Source organism: Taudactylus pleione, unplaced genomic scaffold (genome assembly GCF_031769625.1).
Source record: "Taudactylus pleione unplaced genomic scaffold, aTauple2 ptg000201l, whole genome shotgun sequence".
NCBI lineage: Eukaryota > Metazoa > Chordata > Amphibia > Anura > Myobatrachidae > Taudactylus > Taudactylus pleione.
In genome coordinates, this window is record NW_028284603.1 from 24,715,515 (window position 1) to 24,737,633 (window position 22,119).

The 22,119-nt window shown below is 38.7% G+C and overlaps 1 protein-coding gene across 5 annotated transcripts in view; it reads right to left on the reverse strand.

The window, feature by feature from the left end:
• Positions 1-22,119, reverse strand: part of EML4 (EMAP like 4) — a 167,087-nt gene that overhangs the window by 43,237 nt on the left and 101,731 nt on the right. For 2 of the 5 annotated variants that reach the window (XM_088477285.1, XM_088477287.1), the window contains exons 3-7: positions 10,612-10,735; positions 6,395-6,559; positions 2,738-2,866; positions 1,683-1,708; positions 1,358-1,390 (exon numbers count right to left, since the gene is read on the reverse strand). In XM_088477285.1, coding sequence (XP_088333411.1) covers positions 1,358-1,390; positions 1,683-1,708; positions 2,738-2,866; positions 6,395-6,559; positions 10,612-10,735 — 477 coding nt within the window. The remainder of the gene's footprint in view (positions 1-1,357; positions 1,391-1,682; positions 1,709-2,737; positions 2,867-6,394; positions 6,560-10,611; positions 10,736-22,119) is intronic. The other 3 variants (XM_088477286.1, XM_088477288.1, XM_088477289.1) reach the window with 3 other exon arrangements.

Here is a 22,119-nt window from a genome sequence, read left to right on the forward strand (position 1 = left end):
GGTTGCTATGGGCAACACCTCCACTTCTATAAACCCGCAGTTTAGCAAATATGCCCCTTTAGAATGAATGGACGAGACAAGGTGAACGCAAAGTCGTCATGTAGTGTATTAAAAGCGTAAGGTGAATGAGCCCTGTCTGTAAATACACATTAAATAACATGTGCATGGGGTACTCCAGAAATTACATGAAACAAAAGTATGACAACGGCTTTCCAGTTAACATTCACAAATTTAAATATGTCCACATTTTTGAAAATATGCATATTTACAGCATTGGTCAATGGGGGGCTTCTTTTCCCTTTCCCTCCTGTTACCTGTCCAAGGTTATTGCGCTCTGCTTATTGCATATTACTATTAGTGGACATAGCAAATCATCTCTAGTGGTGAGAACAGGTAGAGTCCTGGGAAACGAGAGCAATATGTAGGAAGTCAATTTGAGTAGCTGAATTGCACTGTACATTATGGGACCACTACATCGCCAGACAGCCATAGAAGAGCACAGGAAAATCAGCACTGTAGTGACCATTATCAATTATGTGCACAGCAATGCATTGTGGCGATGTATAGCAGCACTTCGCACCTAATTGAATGAAATGACCCCTTGGAGACTAAAGTTTGTTACATAAATCACTGCGTTTAACTACTATACTGTAGATTGACAAATGGGGATGCAGTCATAATACATAAAGGCGGGATGCCGGCATTGTTTCTGCAGTGTGAGTGCTTAGGCGCTCATGTGTCCGCTAATGGGCATTTCCCTCTATAGCTTTGAAGCTTCCGTAAAACACGGCTGGAAACTCTGCATTCTGAGATGCAAATGTGATGACAATCTAAAATTGACAAGTACTTATCAAGGTCATATCTTAAACTGTCTATTATGTATTGGAGGAATTAAAGAGGACTTTCCTTTGCTATATTGCCATTAGAGGTAGTCTGTTCAAACTCAAAAGAAGACTGCATAAGGCCAGAAACATCACAGTACAGAAGAACAGCAGCTAGCGTACCCAACAATTAGAAACCGAATGAAGCGGTCGCTTTGCAAAATTACTGTACACAATTTTTTTTTTTCCTGCATACAACCAAAAAAGTGGACGACTCTTAAATATACATTTGTGAATGTTACAAAAGCCCTCTCAGGAGTGATTTGGGTTTTCGGTGCTAGGTGAAATCCAGACGCACTGAAACGTTAAATGTCCTGGTCTATAACATAAAGGAACAAAAAGTCGGACTTAAACATTTTTTTGAAGTCGCCGTGACATAGAAGTTGTTTTGTTTGAGACGCAGAAAGAGCCAAATGCAAGATCAAGGACAGTATAAGGAGAGAAAGCCAAGCTGCGGGATGTAATTGTAGTCTTACCTAGGCTGTTTTTCTCTCGTGTGGACATTTTTGCTGGTTTTGAGACAGAAGTAAAACAACTTAAACTACTTTAATTACAATGTATCAATCTGCTTAGCATGTAATCATGTGACATTTTTATTAACAAATGAACATTCAAAAAAAACAGTAACATTTGGGTATTAAAATAAAAATAATGTCTTGTGGCGAAAAAAATATATAAATAAGATCTACATGGCATTGCTATTTTAGTTACATGAAAAGAATAGTAATATAAAAATAACCACAATGAAATAGAAATACTGCACAATCTGAGATTAGGGTTTTTTTTTGTTTGTTTTTTTACCTGGGCTGACGACAATATCTTTATGCCTGAAAACAAAAATAATTATGCATTACTTTACATTAACATTTTATGAACCACTGGATGCAGCCTGAATGGAGCTAGTGGATTACAGCTTGTGACAGAATACCGTTACGATTGCTGTTGTGTTAGTTCAACAAATACAATAATAGAAAGCGATGTGGGTCAATTATAGAGTCAATGATTTAAAACAACGGCTTCCAGTATTTTAGATGGTAGTATTGTCCCATGATCCATTTACAAAATCTTGTCCAATCCATTGTAATGTCCAAAATCATGTATCCAGCCACAGCATGAAACGTTCCAACAAGACCAAAAAAAATAAATGGTTTTAACAGTATCTCCTAGGAATGACCTTCACAAAAACAGAGTCATCAAGATAAATGGATGTACAAAATGATATCCATAAAAAGACTAAGCTGTCACGAGCAGGGCCCTCTACCTTTATGTGCTTTTCCTTCCTTCACATATACTATCATCTCCTCCCCCGTGCTAACAGCGACACCTAACCCTTGGGTTCTGCCGCCCTGTTGCTTGTGTGGGTATTATGATTGCTGATGCAGTAATGTTTATAAACCTTGTCCTGCACTGATCAGTACTGTAAGTCACTTCTTTGTTTTATTCATACGGTACCTATTAAATGCACTGCGGATCCCTTGTGTCACCATATAAATAAAGAACAACATCTCCCCAAAAAATGTAAAACAAAAAAGGGGGAGGCACGGTCACATCTATAAAGGTGTAGTAGTCTAAAAAACACTGACACTTCTAAATGACTGTGCGTATTATAACAGACACATTTACATTACACACTTAATTAAAAACAGATTGTTGTATATAACCATTATAACACATAGCAGAATTATGGATGTAGACTTCATTTTTGAGGAACCCCAACAAACACAAGTGGGAAAAAAAAAATATATATATATTTATGTGAACCTATATAATAATAAGATAAGTCTTGTTTGACAATATATCTCATTTGAAATCACCACTTGTTTGGAACCCAGCTAACTTCAATATTTAATCCTTACTTGTCTGCCACTTTGGTAACCCTTGATGTTAATTTTGATGTTGAAGCTGCCCTCATGAGCCTGTTTCGATTGTCATCGGAGGACTCCCATGTGTTGTGAGATTTTTCTATAGTAGAGCTTCGTTTTACGCTGCAAAAAAAATATTAAAAATATTGAAAATAAACATGCAAAGATGGTCATAGCTAAATGGCAGAGGCAGGAATGTTAAGCAGGTGAAACAGGAAGTGCTAAGATTCCAGTTGCTTGTTAAAAGGCCACAAAAATGTATAAATGATCAGGCAGGACAGTAGTATATTAGGTAGTGAAAAGTTAGAGGATGATGGCAGGAGTCCACTACTTTATACCATGGATGCCAATAGACAGTGGCACACATCAAGGAGACACACTGAGGGAAAGCTGCATTTTAAAAAGGCAGAAAAGTAAGAAAAATATGGAGAGGAAAATGGAAGGCATTAGTCAGGGCAACACCGCTTTTGCCTCGTAAGTTAGTGCCCAACAATCCCCACAAAATGTAAATAATTTCATCCATTTTTATAAGAAAATGGGAAAAAGTCCATAAGAAACTAGAGCTGCAACTGGACATTTTGCCACCAAATTCATGTGTTAAATCAGCAATAGGGTAAGGTTAACATTGACTGGATGAGACATGTGCTCAGTCAAACTAGGCCAATCCGAGGACTCTGGGCAGCATTGTCTCGGCAGAGAAAGTGGTCTGAATGAACCATGTAAAAATAAAACAAGAACGTCTATAGGAACCCACTATTGTGTTTCATTTTGTTAAGTTATGAAACCTTATTCTGAATTCTGCATGCCTATATTGTGTGAGTGACTGCAGTTATATCTGCATGCAAAATTCTACGTTACAGCGACAGCAGCTGTGACACTAACGTAACATTTTGCATGCATATACAGCCGTAGTCGGTCACAGAATACAGGCATGCCGCATAGAAATTTAGTCAGCATAAGCTGCTTATGCGTTTTATTTGCATCGCTTTGCAAAGACGCATTTAACAAGGGGAAAAAAGTTGCACGGTGCTACAGTCACACAGCACTTGCGCGTTTTGTGTAACGTGACTTGTAGCGCAGAGGATAGATACATGTGCACATATCTGTATGCCCAGCATTTTGCACTGTTGAGACAATAGGAGTTTCAGTAAACTGTACCTTGCACCAAAAACAACAGTATTAAGCAAGAAAGTAAACACGAACAGTTAGTAAAACATATCATTAGCAAACAACTTTAGAAACCCGGCAGGATAACAAAGTCCAGAATATTAAATCTCCAAGCACAGAGAATGTAGATTAAAAAAGGCACTGAATAGGAAACATTATTTGACGTGAGAGGAAAAAGGAACATCTAGTGGTCCTTTGGTAATTTGATTTGCTGTAAAATGAAATGACTAAAGAAGCCGGTTGATCATATTCCTAAAGTTTTAATAACTGAAAAAAGGAAACAGCCAGAACTGGCTTTGGAAAGCTACTTTGGTGAGAATTTAGTAGAAGCAGATTAGTATTTGCGAAATCACACAAGCAGGATAAATGCAGACGCACAAGCAAGGCTTAGAAACAGTGAGGATACATAAGACATTGCCAAGTCTGACAAGAGTTGTAATGATGTAAGGGGGAAAAAAAACAAGTGTCCAATATTCCATGCAAACTATACACCCTACATCTCTCGTATAATTAAAAGATTTGGAAGGCTTATACTTGTTTTGTATGCGGATTTTGCATTAAAATCCTATGTTTGGTTGAAAGTCAACAGGCATATAAAGTTTATAGTTCCAACTAATCTGTACAATTACTTTATATTAGACAATACAATGCTATTTTATAATTACTGTAACTGTTGTTTAATATCACTTAAACCTCTACTACACATTAACAAAAAATGAATACTACAGAACTTTCCTCTTCAGTGTCTGCAGAATTGCTACAACGGTTGCTTGCACTTTGTCAGGCTCTTTGCAATACAAGGCAAATCTGCTAATAGCTCGACTTCTAAACCGTAAAACAATTTCAAGTTTCAGATCCCTTTTCAACCACTACGTGATGAAGCATCTTATTACGGCTTTTGCGTGTTGCTGAAACGTCTAGAGTTTCATAGGATCGTTCCTCTAACAAGCTCCAACATCGCATTCCTATGTAAAGAGCACATGGTTTTAAGAGCACTTGAAAGTGATTATGAATATTTAGAGTGCGATACTTAATAAAGAGCCTGTTAATGGTCTTATTTTTCATATTAAACAATAGTTGCCTCAAAAATGTTGTAATGAATGTCAAGTGTTTTTTTTTTTTTTTTTTTTTTAAACACTTGAAGGGGGTATTCTTAAAATGTAAAAAAAAAATAAAAAATAAAACCCACTGAGTATGTAGATTCAAAATAAAATGTTGGCGCGTACTGTAAACATAATTTTAAGTGAAAGAATAAATGAGGTGTATTTCATGTATATAAATGAAAGCAATAATTTTAAAAAATGCACTTTCAACTAAGGAATATTAAGAGACTAAGAATGTTCAAGCTAAATAAAAAACAAAACGGGACCCCCTCCCCCTTGTTTAATGAGAATAAACAGGTAAAGACCTGAAGGTGTGTGTGTGTTATATATATATATATATATATAGATAGATAGATAGATAGATAGATAGATAGAGAGCGCTACAACTTTGAGTATTTGTTAATTGAATAGAAGAAATTTCCACCACTTAAGGGGGTGGTAAGTGGTAAAACTCTATTCAGTCCAATGAAGTGTATGTCTCCGTCTGTTAGCAGTAAAAACTTTTTACTGCTAACAGAGGGAGGCATACACTTCAGTTGTTTTACACTATTTATGTATTGATTTGTATTGTAAACTGTTTATATTTACACCTCTGTTGATATACCAAGAATAAAATATTCAGGTATAAGAATTATGGGCTACCATAGGGCTTTTATTTTATGAATAATATCCAAACCATAAACTTATTTGATTTGAAGACTAACTAGAAGGTTGTGTTTGACTAGCAGCTAATATTGCAATAAATCCCCCTAAGTGGTGGAAATTTCTTCTATTCAATTAATGCTCAAAATTGAAGCGCACCAAAGGTACCCCCTTCTCTTCCATTACTATTTTTAGGTCCTCTACTAGCAGAGGTCCACCTAACTGGTGCAGCTGAACCAGTGTATGCGGGATATAAGGGTTCATTTTGTATCATATATATCCTACCACGGTAGGGCAGCGTTACTGGGTCAACGTTTCAATGTTTTTATTCACATTTTCTTCAGGACATGTCCTGAAGAAAATGTGAATAAAACATTGAAACGTTGACCCAGTAACGCTGCCCTACCGTGGCATTTTTGCCTGGAGTGCCATACCTGCAATCTCTGTATTTCCTATTTGTGGATGTACACGATAGATTAATATATATATATATATATATATATATATATATATATATATATATCTCACATACATATATACACACACATATATATATATATATATATATATATATACACACACACACATATATATACATATATATATATATATACACACACATATATACATATACACATACACACACACATACACACACACACTGCAACTATACATTATATTAATTTTAGAGTATCATTACAACTCTTGCAGCTTGCACCCTCGACAACATAAAATAAACCTTTTGGCTGGCGCAGGGTTTCTGCTTTCCTGATTTTGCCTGTGTGTTTGGATAGGCTGTGGGGAAGGTTGGGGAGAAGGAGATGCTTGATTTAAAGGATTTGGGGAATTTGCATTTGATTCCTCTTTGACGCCTTGGGGTTTCTCTTTCTTTTTCTCTGTGCTACTGCAAATATAAATGGAAAGAATGTAAACGAAATCATTGTAATTTAAAAAAAAAAAAAAAAAAAGCTTAATAATTATTATTTAATCAGCACTGGTGGCAATGTGTATATGTTCTAGAAAGATTGGTTAAAACTTAAAAAAAAATCTAACCTAAATTCGTGTCCCAGAATGTTACTGTACAATTAAAATGAAATCACAGCTAGACATGAATGATTAAACCAGCTTGTTTTTTTGTTTAATAATTCAACATCTCAAATTAAGTATACCATACATCCCACTTAACACATCTTGTTTTTACCTTCTTTAGGAAAAGAATAAATTTGCTATTGCAATTTAATGAGTTTATTTACTATAATGCAGTGGTGATTTTTCTACAGCCACAATGAAAATCAGTTATCACCGCAATATACTACCAAAAAACAGGGCAGCTGAATGATTCACCACTCACTGACAATAGAGTCTGGCAGCAGTAAGATTAGTCTTACTGCTTCGCCAGCCACTCCGATTAACACATGCACAGTTCAAATCAAAGTCCGTACATGCACTTCCGTCTCCTGAGATGGCAATATTCTTCTTACATAGACATCCACTGTACCAAAGAAAGAGCTTCACTTAATATAGACCTTTGTCATTTTTTTATGTTTTCAAATATAAAATAGACTAGGCATAGCTCACTTCAAATAGGTGATTCACATTGGTATTATAAATACTGCACAGCTCTTCCCATACCTGTTACTGGCACCACTGATGTCTTCGGAAAGATGGCACATGCATAGAAGACTGCAATGTCCTGTACTGGCTTGATCTTCCCAAAGACATCACCTGCAGCAAGTATGAAGGCGGGGGAGTGTGGGGCCTCAAGGACCCTAAGGGCCCATGAACACAACACGCACAGTATAGATTGTGTCACTGGTGCTTAATCCTTCAACAAGAATACACATACAGAAAACATTACAGGTGTTATTATCAATAGGGTCAATTGCAAGATTTTAGTCAGTGGCATCTCTCAAACATCAAGAATGCCAATAATACATAAAAAAAAACCCACAAAGAATGCAAGTAGAAGGATGACATCCACAGGGGGGAGGGGGGGGGGATATTTAACAGGTTAACAAAGAAACACAGGAAACACGCTCTTCAAGAACTACATTCAGGCAGGAATAAATAATTTTGAATTGGAGGTTTGTTTAGACACAAATACATAACATTCAAACATTGCTCAATAAATAGATGTAACCCAAGTGATGTTATGTTGAATTTTTATAGACCTATTTATGAAATTTTTTCAACCCTACTAAAAAAAAAAAAAAAAAAAGCTGAAAAGTTAAATTAAAATATAAATCATAGCACAGACTTCTTGAGGACATCAAAACAGAGCATTAAAGGGATTTCATAAAACTAATAAAATATGAATTTAATCATGTCCTCTCATTACAATACTTTGATGCTTAGACTTTACACATGAATTCCACAAAGTTTCTAAATATTAAATAAAAAAAAACCTGAAGGCCAAATAAGATTTAAAAATCATGAAAGTGAAATAAAAACACGATAATTATATCTAAAAATATTTTAGTTTAGCAGATTACAAAAAAAAGTAGGACTCCTTAACCACAAAACTGACGCGGTCAGTTTTGATGCGAAAGCAGCCAGCTATACTTCAGCTGTCAAGGTGCGACCGCACCATCCGGCTGTATTTTTGAAGAGAAAATTTGTTACACTTACTTATGTGAATGAACAAAATCAACATCTTCTGCTGTATGCATATCCAGGCAACTACTTACTGCACTCACTGCTTGGACACTGCAAGTGCTCCCCTGTCTGTGTACTGCTCTGACACTGCAAGTGCTCCCCTGTCTGTGTACTGCTCTTGTTGATTGATCTTTGTTGATCAGAACACTTTGGACTGGATCAGCTCGGGTACATTGTAATTTTGTCCTCATTCATTTTGTATTGCCTTTTCCAATTGTGTCACATCTATCCACTTTAATCATTTGTTTATAAACTAATTCCTGCACCCACTACTCACATACCTCTCCTTTATATATCACTTTTGGAGCTGCGCTCATACATTAGCAGCACTGTTCTTTACATGTATTTTTGAACATTTAACAACTTTAATCCACACTGACTCTATATCTCACAGCCTCCACTCCAGTTTACATCTCAATTATTACCTTGTCCACAGCATGAACACCCTTACTTCACACAACCCCCATATTCTATGTCCACATAATCCTCTACTTTATCCATCCCTCTCTCTTCTCCCTCCTGTTTCCTCCACTTGCTGTTCTTCCTTTTTTTTCTCTCATCAGTCTGCTCCCAACCCTCTGCTTCTTTCCCCCACCTCTCCTATACCTCCACTCTCAACCACCTCCCTCCATGGTCTTGTTACCCCACTAGTAAGCCCCATTCCCTCCTCGTTCTGTCTGTCACCTCCAGGGCTGCCAAGAGAAATTCTGTGCCCGGGTACTGCAACATCCTGTGGGACCACATCATGTATGGCTGCACCCATTTGTGAGTGGGTCTAGCATGTGAGATGCACCCACTCACAGGAGCATGGCATAGCACCCAGCAGCTGGAACTAAAGTAGTCACTACTGTATTAGGATGGCGGGACAGTCCCATAATAGCTGCATTTCTTGTCAGGCTGTATATAGATGCTAAAATGTAACACACAAATTAAAGTGCTTCTACTTTACTTTGTACATCTCTCATGTAAATAACACAAATAATCTATTTTCTATCATAGAGATAGATGTATGAAGGACTTAATTTTTACATAACATCAGGTCGTCTTATACACACACATTCCGCAGCACATATCCTAACCCACTGCTCCATGCTCCTTCTTCACTATCTACCCCTCTGTGTCACCCCTGTCTGTCTGCCCTTCCCCTTTAGAATGTAAGCTCTCACGAGCAGGGCCCTCATCCTCACGTGCTTCTCCTCCCCCTACTTATAGTATAATTTACTCCTAACTCCCTACAATGGCACCTACCACCTGGTTGCTCATGTCCTGCTGCTTGTGTTTTGCAGCTGAGTTTATAACCTTGTCCTTGTCCTGCATTGTTTTGTATTACTATTAACTGTTTTTCTTGTGTGCTCATTTATGTACTGTGTAAGGCGCTGCGGAACCTTTGTGGCGCCATATAAATAAAGGATAATAATAATAATAATAATAATAATACACACATGTGCAGAATGGATCTCTTCTGACTACCTGAACTTGCAGGCGGACCAGGCAATTTCTTACTGGTTTTGCTGGTAAAAATCGTCAGTTAAGTGGTTAAAGAGGAAATTACAGATGTGTCCGCATACCTATTACTGCAATTGGGCCATGTCCCGTGTGACTCTGATTGCGCCCGGCGCGACAAATCCACTTAATGAGATTGTACTGATTAATTTAATATGCAACACTTGTACATCTGTGTGCGACTGAATCGGAACCTGTATACTAATTGCTATGATGCAGCGGTTGTGGCTTTTTCATGCCAAGTTCCTTTGTGCTTCATTTGTGACTTTGTACATATTTAAAACTAATTCCTGAGTGGTTAAAGTCGCAGCCCGGCGTCTTTGGTACAGATTGAGTGGTGTTTTGCTGTGTCTGGTTCGATAAGAGAAATGTAAAAAAAAAAAAAGCCGCTATGCTACACCGCTCGGCGCGGTTCACTCACGCCAGGCTTCTAGTGCAGCATGGCATATTGAGACCAAGTGCTATATTTACTAAAGGTCGATTTTAATCAATTTGAAATCAATCACAATCGGTCAACATCGATGTGTTTCTTGGACTAAATCACACATTTACTAACAAGCAATTTTTTATTTGTTATTCTAAGTCATAGTAAATGTGTGGTTTAGCCCCAGAGACACATCAATGTTGACTGATTTTGATCAATTTTAAATAGATTACAGTGAACCTTTAGTTAATATACCCCTCAGTGTCTAAGGACACACCTGTATGAGGTCACATATGGCTAACACATCTAGTCATGATTACAAGTAAATGCAGTTAATTAGAATGATAGTATACTTTCCTATGGTTTATAACTACCTTTTGGCAGCTGATGCCAGTGTATCTTTCCTAGCGATTGATCCAGTGTGAGTTGGTTTCCTTGTTCCAGCACCTCCGTTTGTTATACAAGACATAGAAAGGGCTTCACGAAGCATTGGTGGACCTAGACAAACATAGCAAAAATGTAACATTAGAACATGTATCATTTATATCATATGCTAGTCTGAAGTCACCCACTTTTTTTTTTTTTTTTTTAATTCAGCACTGGATTTTTTTCTAAGCTGTTGATTCAAAAGCCAAGTAACAAGGGTTGGACACTAAACTAACTTTGAAGGCAACAAATATAAAATGATTTTTATTAAATTGTAGATTTTACTTCCGACCAGTTACTATTGTTTTAATAGTACAACTGAAAATTTAATAACAGAAAGCAATGTTCCCCTTGAAGGCGGCCGTGATTGGCCAAAACGCATTGGTCATGTGACACCCCAGTCACACTGACACTCTCGACACCACATACCACAACATGATTTCCAACACCGGTCAGGAGTTCCGGTCGGGCTCGCCCAGCAACCACAATAACTGGGTGCAACGGCCAGAGACACTAGGATCCTTTCCGCGGCACTGTACGTCCCTGCAGGGCGTAGAAGCGGTTGGACTTACACTGACTTAAACAGCTAGTGCCGCAGCAAGTCCGATGCGGTCAGAAAATTTCCACGCCAGGAACAGGTAAGTTTCAGCGCAGGACGGTGCTGCTGTAGACACAACTCGCTGAACTTTGCTGGACAATATCTACTTGACCCAAACATTCTGGTCTGACTCTCACACTCTAATAGGGGTGACGAACGACATCTCTCCATACAGAGGGACCCTCTTAGGAGGACTCCCTGACTACCCCTATATTACACAATAGTGGGACTGTGGCCAACAACACTACAGGAGACGTAGGTATAATAAACCCATACGGACAGTAGCCCCCTTAAAGGGCTCACTGACTACCCTTACCACATACCATCTACCCTTACCACTGGTTGTTTTGCACCACAGATGTGACAAGAGAGACGTAGTTCCAATGGCATTACGGACAGAGGCACCCTGAAGGAGCCTACTAACTTCCCTGACAACCAATTCTATATTTACGAATACGGGCATCCATCAACATTTTTTAAATTGATTATTTTGAGTCATGCATTAACTATTGGAGCACTGTGTCTCCTTGCCGATATTAAATTTTATTTTATTTTTGGGTCTTGCATACAATATAGTAATTAAAAATATTTGTTTAGTTTGTGGTTTTATCTTAGATAATCCTTTCATATATTGTACACTACATATTACCAACTTCAACCCCCCCTTCTAAATTTGTAGCTATAGAGATTGGATATCTCTGACACTTAGCAGCTCACAAAACCCTGGGAGGTTTATAGTTGATCGCGGATCACACAAACTCCAATATCCAGAAAGCAATGTCCTTTTCAATGTATTATTGAAAAATAAATACAACTATATGGAAAACTAGAGAACAAAAAAGTGTGTATGGAAGAGATGTTAGACATATAGCCGCCGGGTGAAATATTGATGCCAGAAGGACGATTGTTAGATCCCGACAAGGGCACGTAAGTATGTAACCCTACTCTTCTCCCTCCCTTGGTGGTGTCTAACCCTAACCCTCCCTGCATCCTAAACCCAACTCTCCCCAGGGGGTGCCTAACCCCAACCCCTCCCTCCCCCTAGCCTAACCCTCTCCTAGGAGGTGCCTAAACATAACCCCCATCACATTGGCATGTCGCTGGATCGCTGAAGTGTGTACCCAGTTTAAGCAGAAATACCAATCATAAAGACGCAATCAAGATATTACGGATTGTGATTGGTCTTCACACTCCACTCCCACTGCAGCCATTTAAATATGGTTAACAAAAATATTACAAATCTATCTTGCAGCTTTTCAGTGTAGGCAGAAGACAATTTACTAGTAAATACATACAGTGACATGAAAATGTTCTTGCCACCTTTGCGATTTTTTTTATTTGCATATTTGTCACACTTAATGGTTTTCAGATCTTCAAACAAAATTTAATATAAGACAAAGACAACTTGAGTTAACACCAAATAGTGTTTTTATATGATCATTTCACTTTTTGGGCAGTATTCAATTGTTTTCTGCGATGGGATCGGAAAAGCAGACCATCGTTGTTCCACAAACAGTCAGAGGATCGGTGACATTCTCCATGTTAAATTTCACAGATTTGCAAATCCCGATCATATTTTTATTGTGATCGGCAAATCAGTGAATCCAACATGTCGGATTTCACTGATGCTGCAAACCGTCATCTCCACATCGCAGTAACAATCCATCGCTAGTGTATGGGGACCATTAGCCAAATACACATTGCTGGAAAGGTTCTATTTTAAGTGATGATTAGTTTCAACAGAGCTGTCCGTAATCCAGTCTAGTGATGGTGTCTAGTCTAATTAAGCCTAATTATCAATTAAATTTGACTCACTGGTTGAATGAGTGACTAAAAGGGGCAATAACTATTTCACACAGAGCCAATTGGTGTTGTATAACTTGTTTCCTTCAAAAAAAATAAAATGGTCATTTCAAAACTGACTCAAGTTGTCTGTCTTATATTCAATTTTGTTTGAAGATCTGAAACAATTAAGGGGTCTATTTACTAAGCAGTGTTAGGAGAAGTGAGAAGTGAAGAGTGAAAAGGTGCCAGCCAATCAGCTCCTAACTGCAATCTCATAGGCTGTGTTTGAAAAATGACAGTTGGGAGCTAATTGGCTGGCACCTTATCACTTTTCACTTCTCCTAACACTGCTTAATAAATAGACCCCCAAGTGTGACAAATATGCAAAAATAAAAAAAATCTGTAACGGGGCAAAAACTTTTTCATGCCACTGTACATGTGGTTGATCCAGTGCTTACAACATGCACACTGAGTTTTAATTAGCTTAGCAGGTTTCCTTTAAGGTTGTAACCTCTTCCAATTAGGATCCATACTGCCCTTTCTCTCAAGTTTTTTTCCCAAAATATTGGTTTTACATTTTGGTTGATTAATATATTGTTGTTAAAAGATTTTACCTGAGGTAGCCCAAGCAATTATAGGTTATACATGAGCTACAATGAGCTTGGCCACGTTTACTATAAAACAAGCAGCAACAAATAAAAGCGTGAATAGTATTTTAACAGAGGTTTCCAAACTCCGTTTTTATAGTCCAGGTTTTAAAGGATATTGATGCTGGAGTCCAGATGGCGGAATCAAATTGACTGGATGTACTAATTAAGTCACCTGTGCTCAAGCATGGATATCTTTAAAATGTGGACTGTAAAGCAGAGGTTCCCAAACTCTGCCATTAGACTGTAAGCTCAAAGAGCAGGGCCCTTCTCCCTCCTGTTGTCATTACCTACTTCTCTTGATTACCAGCTACACTCTACATCTCCTCCTTGGGCTCTGTGCCCATGGACTCCACTCCACTGTTTTTGTTTCTTTTGACAACCTAGACCAGTTATCTGGGTCTATCCTAATAGCTACGTTTCAGTTTATGCTGAATATTTCTATGGCACCCCTTGTATCAGTGACTGTGTTGAGATTTGTAGTGCCATTTGTTATTGGTCTACTGTATTGTACTGTTTTACCCTGTACTGTCTTATTGTTTTACCCTCTGTACGGCGTTGCGGACCACTTGTGGAGCCCTATACAGTTTCATAATAAAATTTAAAACCAATGACTCACCCAATACACAGGTAGTTTTGTGGTAATTTCCTGAAAAAATGGTTAAAGCCTGTGTACGCAGTTGGTACTAACCCCTAGTATACAAAAATGGGCAAACGATCTCCAAAATGTACACCCCTTCCCATTATTAATATTACATGGGAGAAGTGGTGATCTACTGCTTAAAAGGGACAATGACCATTTTACTGGAGACCAGAGTTCAAATACCAGAATCATGGGCAACTGTACCCTTGTCTCCTGTAACAGATTGCAAGCTTGAATGGTTAGGTAAACTATATTTGATACATTAGGTGTATACAGCACTAATAAATAAAATTCATATAAAACCATAAAAGTAATCTATATTACACAATCTAGGCAATTGTTAAATTAAACTTTATTGATATGTAGTAATTTAAAATATCATAATGGTACACCAGCCCCATCTTTTTTTTCAGCAGAAATGCACAATATCTTTATTATGGAAAGTTTTATCATTAGAACTTGCCATATCCATATTGTATTTGTTACCAGTCTTCATTACAAAAACACTTTTGCACTACAGTAGACACAGGCAGGTAATAGAATTTGTTTTTGCCAATAGGCAAATCGTACATGTCTGCAAGTGTCATTGTGTGTTAATTACCAATGTAAACAGTCTGAAAGAGTCAACTTTTGGCTTGGTCCCAGAGACCAGATGTGAAATTAATGTATAATGAGATCCAATGTTTGGCGACAAGGATCAGAGACAAGATTAAACAGGCAAACACATTTTTCATGCATAATAGATTATGTTACCATTTATAAAAGGACCTTTCATTTACTAAAAAAAATAAATAAATAATGTTGTTATCCTCTCAAGTTTCAACTACAGTTCCCCTGCACATTATTTTCAAGAGAAAGTATGTTGCTGACTCCAAAGCAGAGAAGTCCAAGATGCCAACTGGAACAAGACACCTTAGGAAACTATATCTGGATAGAGGTTATTATACCATCATGGTTTACAAATCAGCAATTTTATTTAATTGTATTTTAACATAGTAGTCAGAAGCCAGACTGACTGGCTGGAGTGTACTCTCCCCTTATGGCAGCAGTAACTTTGTCTTTCGTGTGCGTTTTAGAGCACCATAGCCGATAAAAGTTTTGTCCATTTATAATAAATGAATCTAGTACAATAAATAAGTCTAAAGCTGCATACACACGTAAAGATTTTCTATCCAACTAGTTGATTTGATGGAATGAAAATCTGGTAAGGTATGAAAGCAAATGACAATCAGCAATTTGCTCCCAAAAGCCGGAAAATGGCCAAAAACTGTTGTTTGTTAAATGTTTGATCTAGGGATGTGCAGGCTCGGTTCTACTCGGTTCCGTTCGGTTCTTTTTACCGGATCTTATTGGGTTTCAGCTGTCACGAGTTTTGGATAGCCAATAAGATTCGGTAAAAAGAACCGAACGGAACCGAGTAGAACCGAGCCTGCACATCCCTAGTTTGATCTAAACAATTTGTTCAAACTTGTCTGAACGACCATTTTCATCTGTTTTCTGGCAGTTAGGAGCAAATTGCTGACCAGTTACTCCCATATGTTACCAGACTTTCATTCTAACCAATCAACTAGTTGGATGGTTGGACAGAAAATCTTTACATGTGTACCCAACTTTATCTTAATTTCCAATCTATAAACAAACATGTAATTTCATAAGTAATTCTTGAGAATTTCCCGTAAGTTTATGATTGCTGAATATTTCAATGCAACATATAAATGCAGTTAATACATCCATTTAAATATACTCGTGCTTCTTAATTTTTCCCCCGTCAGATTTTCCTGAATGTTAAGAGACATTCGTATATATTTAAACAAATTAACCTGCCAGGGTTTATGGGGGCAAATCAATTGTTTGGATGCCCATCATCATGCTTGCTTGTTGCGCCAAGTGGCTAAACTAACTAGTCTAAAGTACTGGTTAGGGCCTAAACCACAGACATTTTATTCGCCACCTCAGGAGGTTGTGAGCAGAAATGATGGTGCCCGCATTACTCACACCCGATTGGAGCAACAATTCACTTGCTCTGTTGGTCACTCATTACTGAGCGGCGCGCAAAACAAAGAACTGAACCTCCCATATACGAGTATCACAATTCTTGAAGACGTATTTATGTGCCAATTGATTTTACCACTTATCTATATTTGATGTGGTCAGGTCACTATTCTGGGTCCAAGTAGGTTGGTCTCGAAGGTCTAGACTTAGAAATTAGAACCCTTCAGTTTCAACAATGGTCTGTCTCTTGTTTCACTAATTGAGCCCCTTATTCTATTGTGCTCTCTCATCAGAACTTTCACTCTGTTCTTCATTTGCACTTTCTATAGCTGGGTACACACTTATACAATTGTCAGCAGTTTTAAAAGCGACGACGTATGATACTTTACAAGCAGAAAACGCTCCCCTGGTGGCTTTTGAGAAAAAAAAAAACCTAATTTGCAGTGAATTTCCTGCCCATGGCCTCATAAGACCCACTTATCAGAATGTAGCCAAATTTTCAGTACATTTTGCTGTAGACTACTTGGAAGAGGTGAACTTTAATTATAGACACCATGTATTAAGAATCTGTATGCACTTTTGATCATGTTTGCTCGGAAGAAAAACTGGAGGCATCGAAAGATCAGGTTTTATGTGCAGGTTAATTTTCATCTGATTTGATGGTAGAATATTGACAAAAAGTGAAGTAAGCAATTTCAACCGTACTGTCAGATGCTTCTGCTCATTCTCCTCCAGCAGCATCTGTCTTTTCAGGAGATATTTTAAACAGATGAGTGTCTTGGATCTCACGATAGATTGTAAATGTTTGTACACATGAATTGGCACTTTTATTGGTCTTTCATATGCAATTGTAATCGAAAGTATTATTGCACTGAAAGTATGATTTTACAAGTGCACACCTAGTTCTCTCTCCTTGGTGCTTTACCTCTCAATTTGCTGAATTCTTCAAATTTCACCCTCTGATAACCTCAGTTATGTGTCTTTCTCCATCAGCTCACACTAGCTTTCCTCTTACACGTTCCTCTGTCAGACTCTCCTAGCTAGAATATTCTCTCTATGCTATATTATCAGTCACCTATCTTTATCTGCCTGAAATTGCTTTCATGCTAAAATCTGTATTACAACACTTAAGTGAAATCTATTTTTCAAGTTGCTAAATATCTTGCGCTGCCTAAATATGCTGTTAGTTTATGGACTTTTCTGTTCTCTTTTAAACTATAATCTGTCCTGTCTCATCCACCTAGCATATTCTTATTTATGTCCTATATATTGAATTATGCTTAATAGTTTTCTATTCTTGCATTTATGCTGCTTTAATGTCCTGTATGGTGCATTTCCCAGTTATGTAATTTTCCCCCGTGTCTTTGTACTGTGCTCTATTTAGTATAGTCCTTTTGTTTCTGACTCAGAAACCTGAAGGAGAACAATAGGTAACAAAGAGCAGACTTTCCCCTCTGATTGCTCTATTTTCTACTCCTCAGTCTCAATCTCTGACTGCTCCTCCAAGGTCTCCTTACAGTCTCTTCCTGCTGTCCCTCGTCATTCTGAGAGCCTTACACAGGAAAATACTTCCTTGTTCACCACTGTCTGGCTGTGGAGTGTGTTGCTGTACAGCCATTTCGTAAAGGTATATCCACTTTACATTTTCCATAGGTATTACACAGTACTTCTGAACACCACTGGCCAACATTCGTCATATAACTTCTATCCCTACGACCTTTATTTACATGATTAGTTTTAGATCAGATAACTGGGCTACTTGGTGATATTTTGCATGGCAGTTTATGTGTTAAATAAATTCATGGAAAATCATAAACACTATAAATTCCCAACAAGATTTTAACCTGGCCATCTACTAAACAATCATTCACATCAGCAGATGTAAATTTCTCTGAAAGATAATCATTTAAACTGGCTGAAAGATCTGGATCTAGTTATCAAACCTGTCTGATCCTCCAAACCGTCATGTCAGCCCTCTATGGCTGAAAGGAGACAGTTTCCATATATCTCGCCGTATACGGAGGCGCTCATTGTCGGGCCATCAATTCCTCCACTAGTGCATACCCCAGTTCTTCTGGGGGGGAATGGGGGAGGGGTCAGCATCCCTATTATAAATTAGTAGAATGCCACATTATGCCAGACAGTATAGTAGAACAGGACATACATAAAAAAGGGATGGATGATGTACACAAAACTCAGACATACAAAAGTTACAGAGGGCCCAGCACCTGGAAGATGACAGCAAAAACAAGTGTGACAGAGTGGAGATTCTGAAAGTTGTGAGGGTGCAATAGTGTAAGCAGTATAGATGGAAGTAAACGCCTATGATGAGTGTTCAGAGAACATTTAAAAACTGGAAGGCTTTGGGAGTGTGTTTGGGCATAATTCCATAAGTTGGAAGTGGTACTTGAGAAGCCGCGGAGGAGGAGGGGTGGGTAGGTTTAGGGTCTCGGGGACTTAGGGGTTAGGCACCCCCGCGGGGGGAGATTGGGTTAGAGATAGCCTACTTACCTCCCCTGTCGGGATCTTCATCTGCCGGACTTCCGGCGGCGGTATTTCATCCACTGGGCTGACGTCCGGTGGTATAACATACCGATTCCCACTGAAACATGCATGTGGACATAGTGACAGATGGTTACACAAGATAGTACACAAGAAAGAGGTCAGGGGAGGAGATGTAGATTTGGGTGTTAGAGCAGAGTAAGTATTGGAGACTGAATGCAAAGAGATGTCAAGTGAGAAAAGCAAGTGGCCAAGAAAAGAGCCTTCTGGGAGAGGAGAAGACTGTGTGCCATCGGTAGGTACTCAAATGGTTTCAAAGGAAGAGAGTCAAGAAAGAACCAATACATAGGTCAATGGAGTGAAAGTCGTACAGAAGGAGAAGAGAGTGACGAACATTGTCAAAAGCCACAGAGAAGTCTAGGAGGAGTGCATAGAAATTATTTAAGCCTTTGCTTGTAAGTAGATCAATGTTTACTTTTGCAGTCCCAGTGGAATGTTGGGAGCAAGGAGTCTGACTGCAGAGAGCGGAGTGTGGGGAAAAAAGGTAAGATAGGTAGTTTTGCACAAATTGCTGAAGTAGTTTAGAGACAAAACAAAGGAGAAAAATAGCATGGTAATTTGAGAGAGGAGTTTGACCAAGAGATGAATCTTTAGATTGAAGAGAAGTGTTTGAAAGAAAATAGAAATGTATCAATGGAGAGAGAGGAGTTGAAGAGGTGAGCTAAAGGAGAGATTGCAGTGAGGGAGAGGGAACAGAGAAGTTGAGGGAGCAGGTTTAAGGAGGCATGTTGTAGGGAGAGATAGAGAGAGAACTGCAGAAATTTTATCTTTGGTTACTGGAAAGAATGCACTAAGGGCCTGATTCATTACTGGTCGCAACTGCGGTTGAAATCCCAACGTTGGAAGGCCGGCAGATGAAGATCCCAACAGGGGAGGTAAGTAGGCTATCCCTACCCCTCTCCCCCCCTTAACCTTATCCCTCCCTTAGTGGTGCCTAACCCTAACCTCCCCTGAGGGGTGCCTAACCCTCCCTTCCCCTAGCCTAAGCCTAACTAACCTTCTCATCAGGGGGGTGCCTAGCCCTAAACCTCCCCCCCTGGTGGTGCCTAACCCTAAACCTCCCTTCCCCTAGCCTAACCCTCCCAGGGGGGTGCCTAGCCCTAAGTCCTCCCGAGAGTCCCTGACCCCCACCGCCACCCCCCCCCCCTAAGGCTAAGAGCTCCTGACGCCCGGCTTACCTACGTTCGGTATGCCGAGCATTGGGATTTCAGCGTGGGGCTAATGATAGGCGTCGGATTTCGACACCCATCATTAGTCCCCTGCCGGGCTTTCACGGTTCGGAAAGTCGGCGGTCCATATTTAGACCGCCGGCTTCCTGACTGTGGGAGCAAGAAAGAATATGATGCTGAAGTAACAAAGGTAGTGGTTAGAGAGTAGGCCACGTTGGAGAAATAAAAGAGCAGCAAATGAGAGAAGACAAGGGAGTGTCCATCTGAGCAGGTGGGTGATGACATCCATTGGATAGTGGCAGCAGAGACAGAGGACTTTGTCAATGGGAATGTTGAAGTATCTTAGTATGGAGAGTAGGCAGCAAAATTGTTAAGGAATTGGGAAAAGAGGAGAAAATAAATGGACAGTGTGTACTTCAAAATAGAAGAGAGAGGAAGGGTTCAGGGGACATGACTCAGATTGTGCAGCTTGGAGAAAGGAGAATGCTTACTCAATCACCTTGTCTGATGCTGGGTCTGGGTGCGTGGAAGGTAGAAACCCTCCCAGGGATGTAGTGTCAGAGGAGGTAAGCCAGGTTTCGGTAAGGGCAATACATCTGAGAGATTTTCAAATGACTGGATCATGGATGAATAAGAGTTTGCACAGAGAAAGAGGTAGGGTAGTGGAGATAAGTGGATAAGGTTGGAATGAATGGAAATTCAAGGTGGCGAGAAGATTTCAGAAGGAACAAGGAGTGTGAACAGTTAGTCTCTATGACTATCTCTGTCCAGCTTAACAGCAAAGAAGAAACTTACTCAGTATGTACAGTCCCCTATGCCCAGTATAACAGCCTCATGCTCAACATACAAAATCAGTTCCATTCTCCAGCACATACACTTCCATAATCACCATTTACATAATTATGCAAAGCATAACCACCTAATGCTCACTGTAGCTCAAATTAACCATTAACCATGACAGTTCTCAAGCATGCCACAATCCTGCAGGCTGGTGTTAAGATGGCCCCACACAGAGATCAGCAGTAATAATCAAGAAATCTGTTTTATACTGCAATTTGTGGCCCCAAAATAAGCACAACCACCACCCAGTTAAGAGCGTTCATTCTAATCTGTATTGTGGTAAAAGTGTACGGAAGATTTCCATTACCAGCATGCGTGTGCAGAAATTTAAGACAATACTAACAGTTTGCAGCAAAGACAGAAGTGACCGTTATAAGTTATTCAGCATAACAAACCAAATAACTAACAATTGATGAAGTACTATTAGAGACTGCTCGCTTGGTGTACATACATTAGAACAGTGGTTCTCAAATCACAAATGGCTCTAAAATGAAATAGGAACAGTACTAAAAAATGTGCAAGTAAAACTGCTTCTATTGTTTTCCCTACTGGTGGTTATTTTTGAGTCAATGTAACATCCGTAGCTGAAATCTAGCTGCAGTGTGTAAATGCATGGTTCATATTGCCCCATTATAGCCTAAAGGGAATGAATCTGGAAAGGAAAAGGAAGTTTAGACTCAACAAAAATAGGCCCATTCAGGAAACAAATGCTGGAGAAACATTTGAATCTACATAAACTACATTTATTTTAGAACCTCTAAAACACTTCAAATATGACAATACAAACAGAGGATGAAATTGTCTATGCTACAGTCTGCAGCTACTAACTGCTTAGACTCTGCGGCAGAGTGGTCTGAATTTTAGCATATTACAAAGTTTCAGAAACCATAACATTTTTGAAGAAATATTATTTAGTCATTTAAGTTATTAAGTGCCAATATATAATTACTTTAAGGGGATCATGATACAAACCCATAAACATACAACATGAAACAGAACATATGGGTTATTTGAAATAAAAAAAATAGCTGCAGTTAATTAAAATTTTGTCATGTTAAAATGTAAACCACCATCCCACACCATGCTTGTTAGTGGGTTGAAACATTGAGGTCATTTAAAAGGTTTTGCAGAGATTCTCCCCCCATTCATAAGTTTATGAAGTCAAACTCTGCCGTTAAAATTAAATAATCAGCAAGAGTAACAAGGCAGAAAAGAGTTGA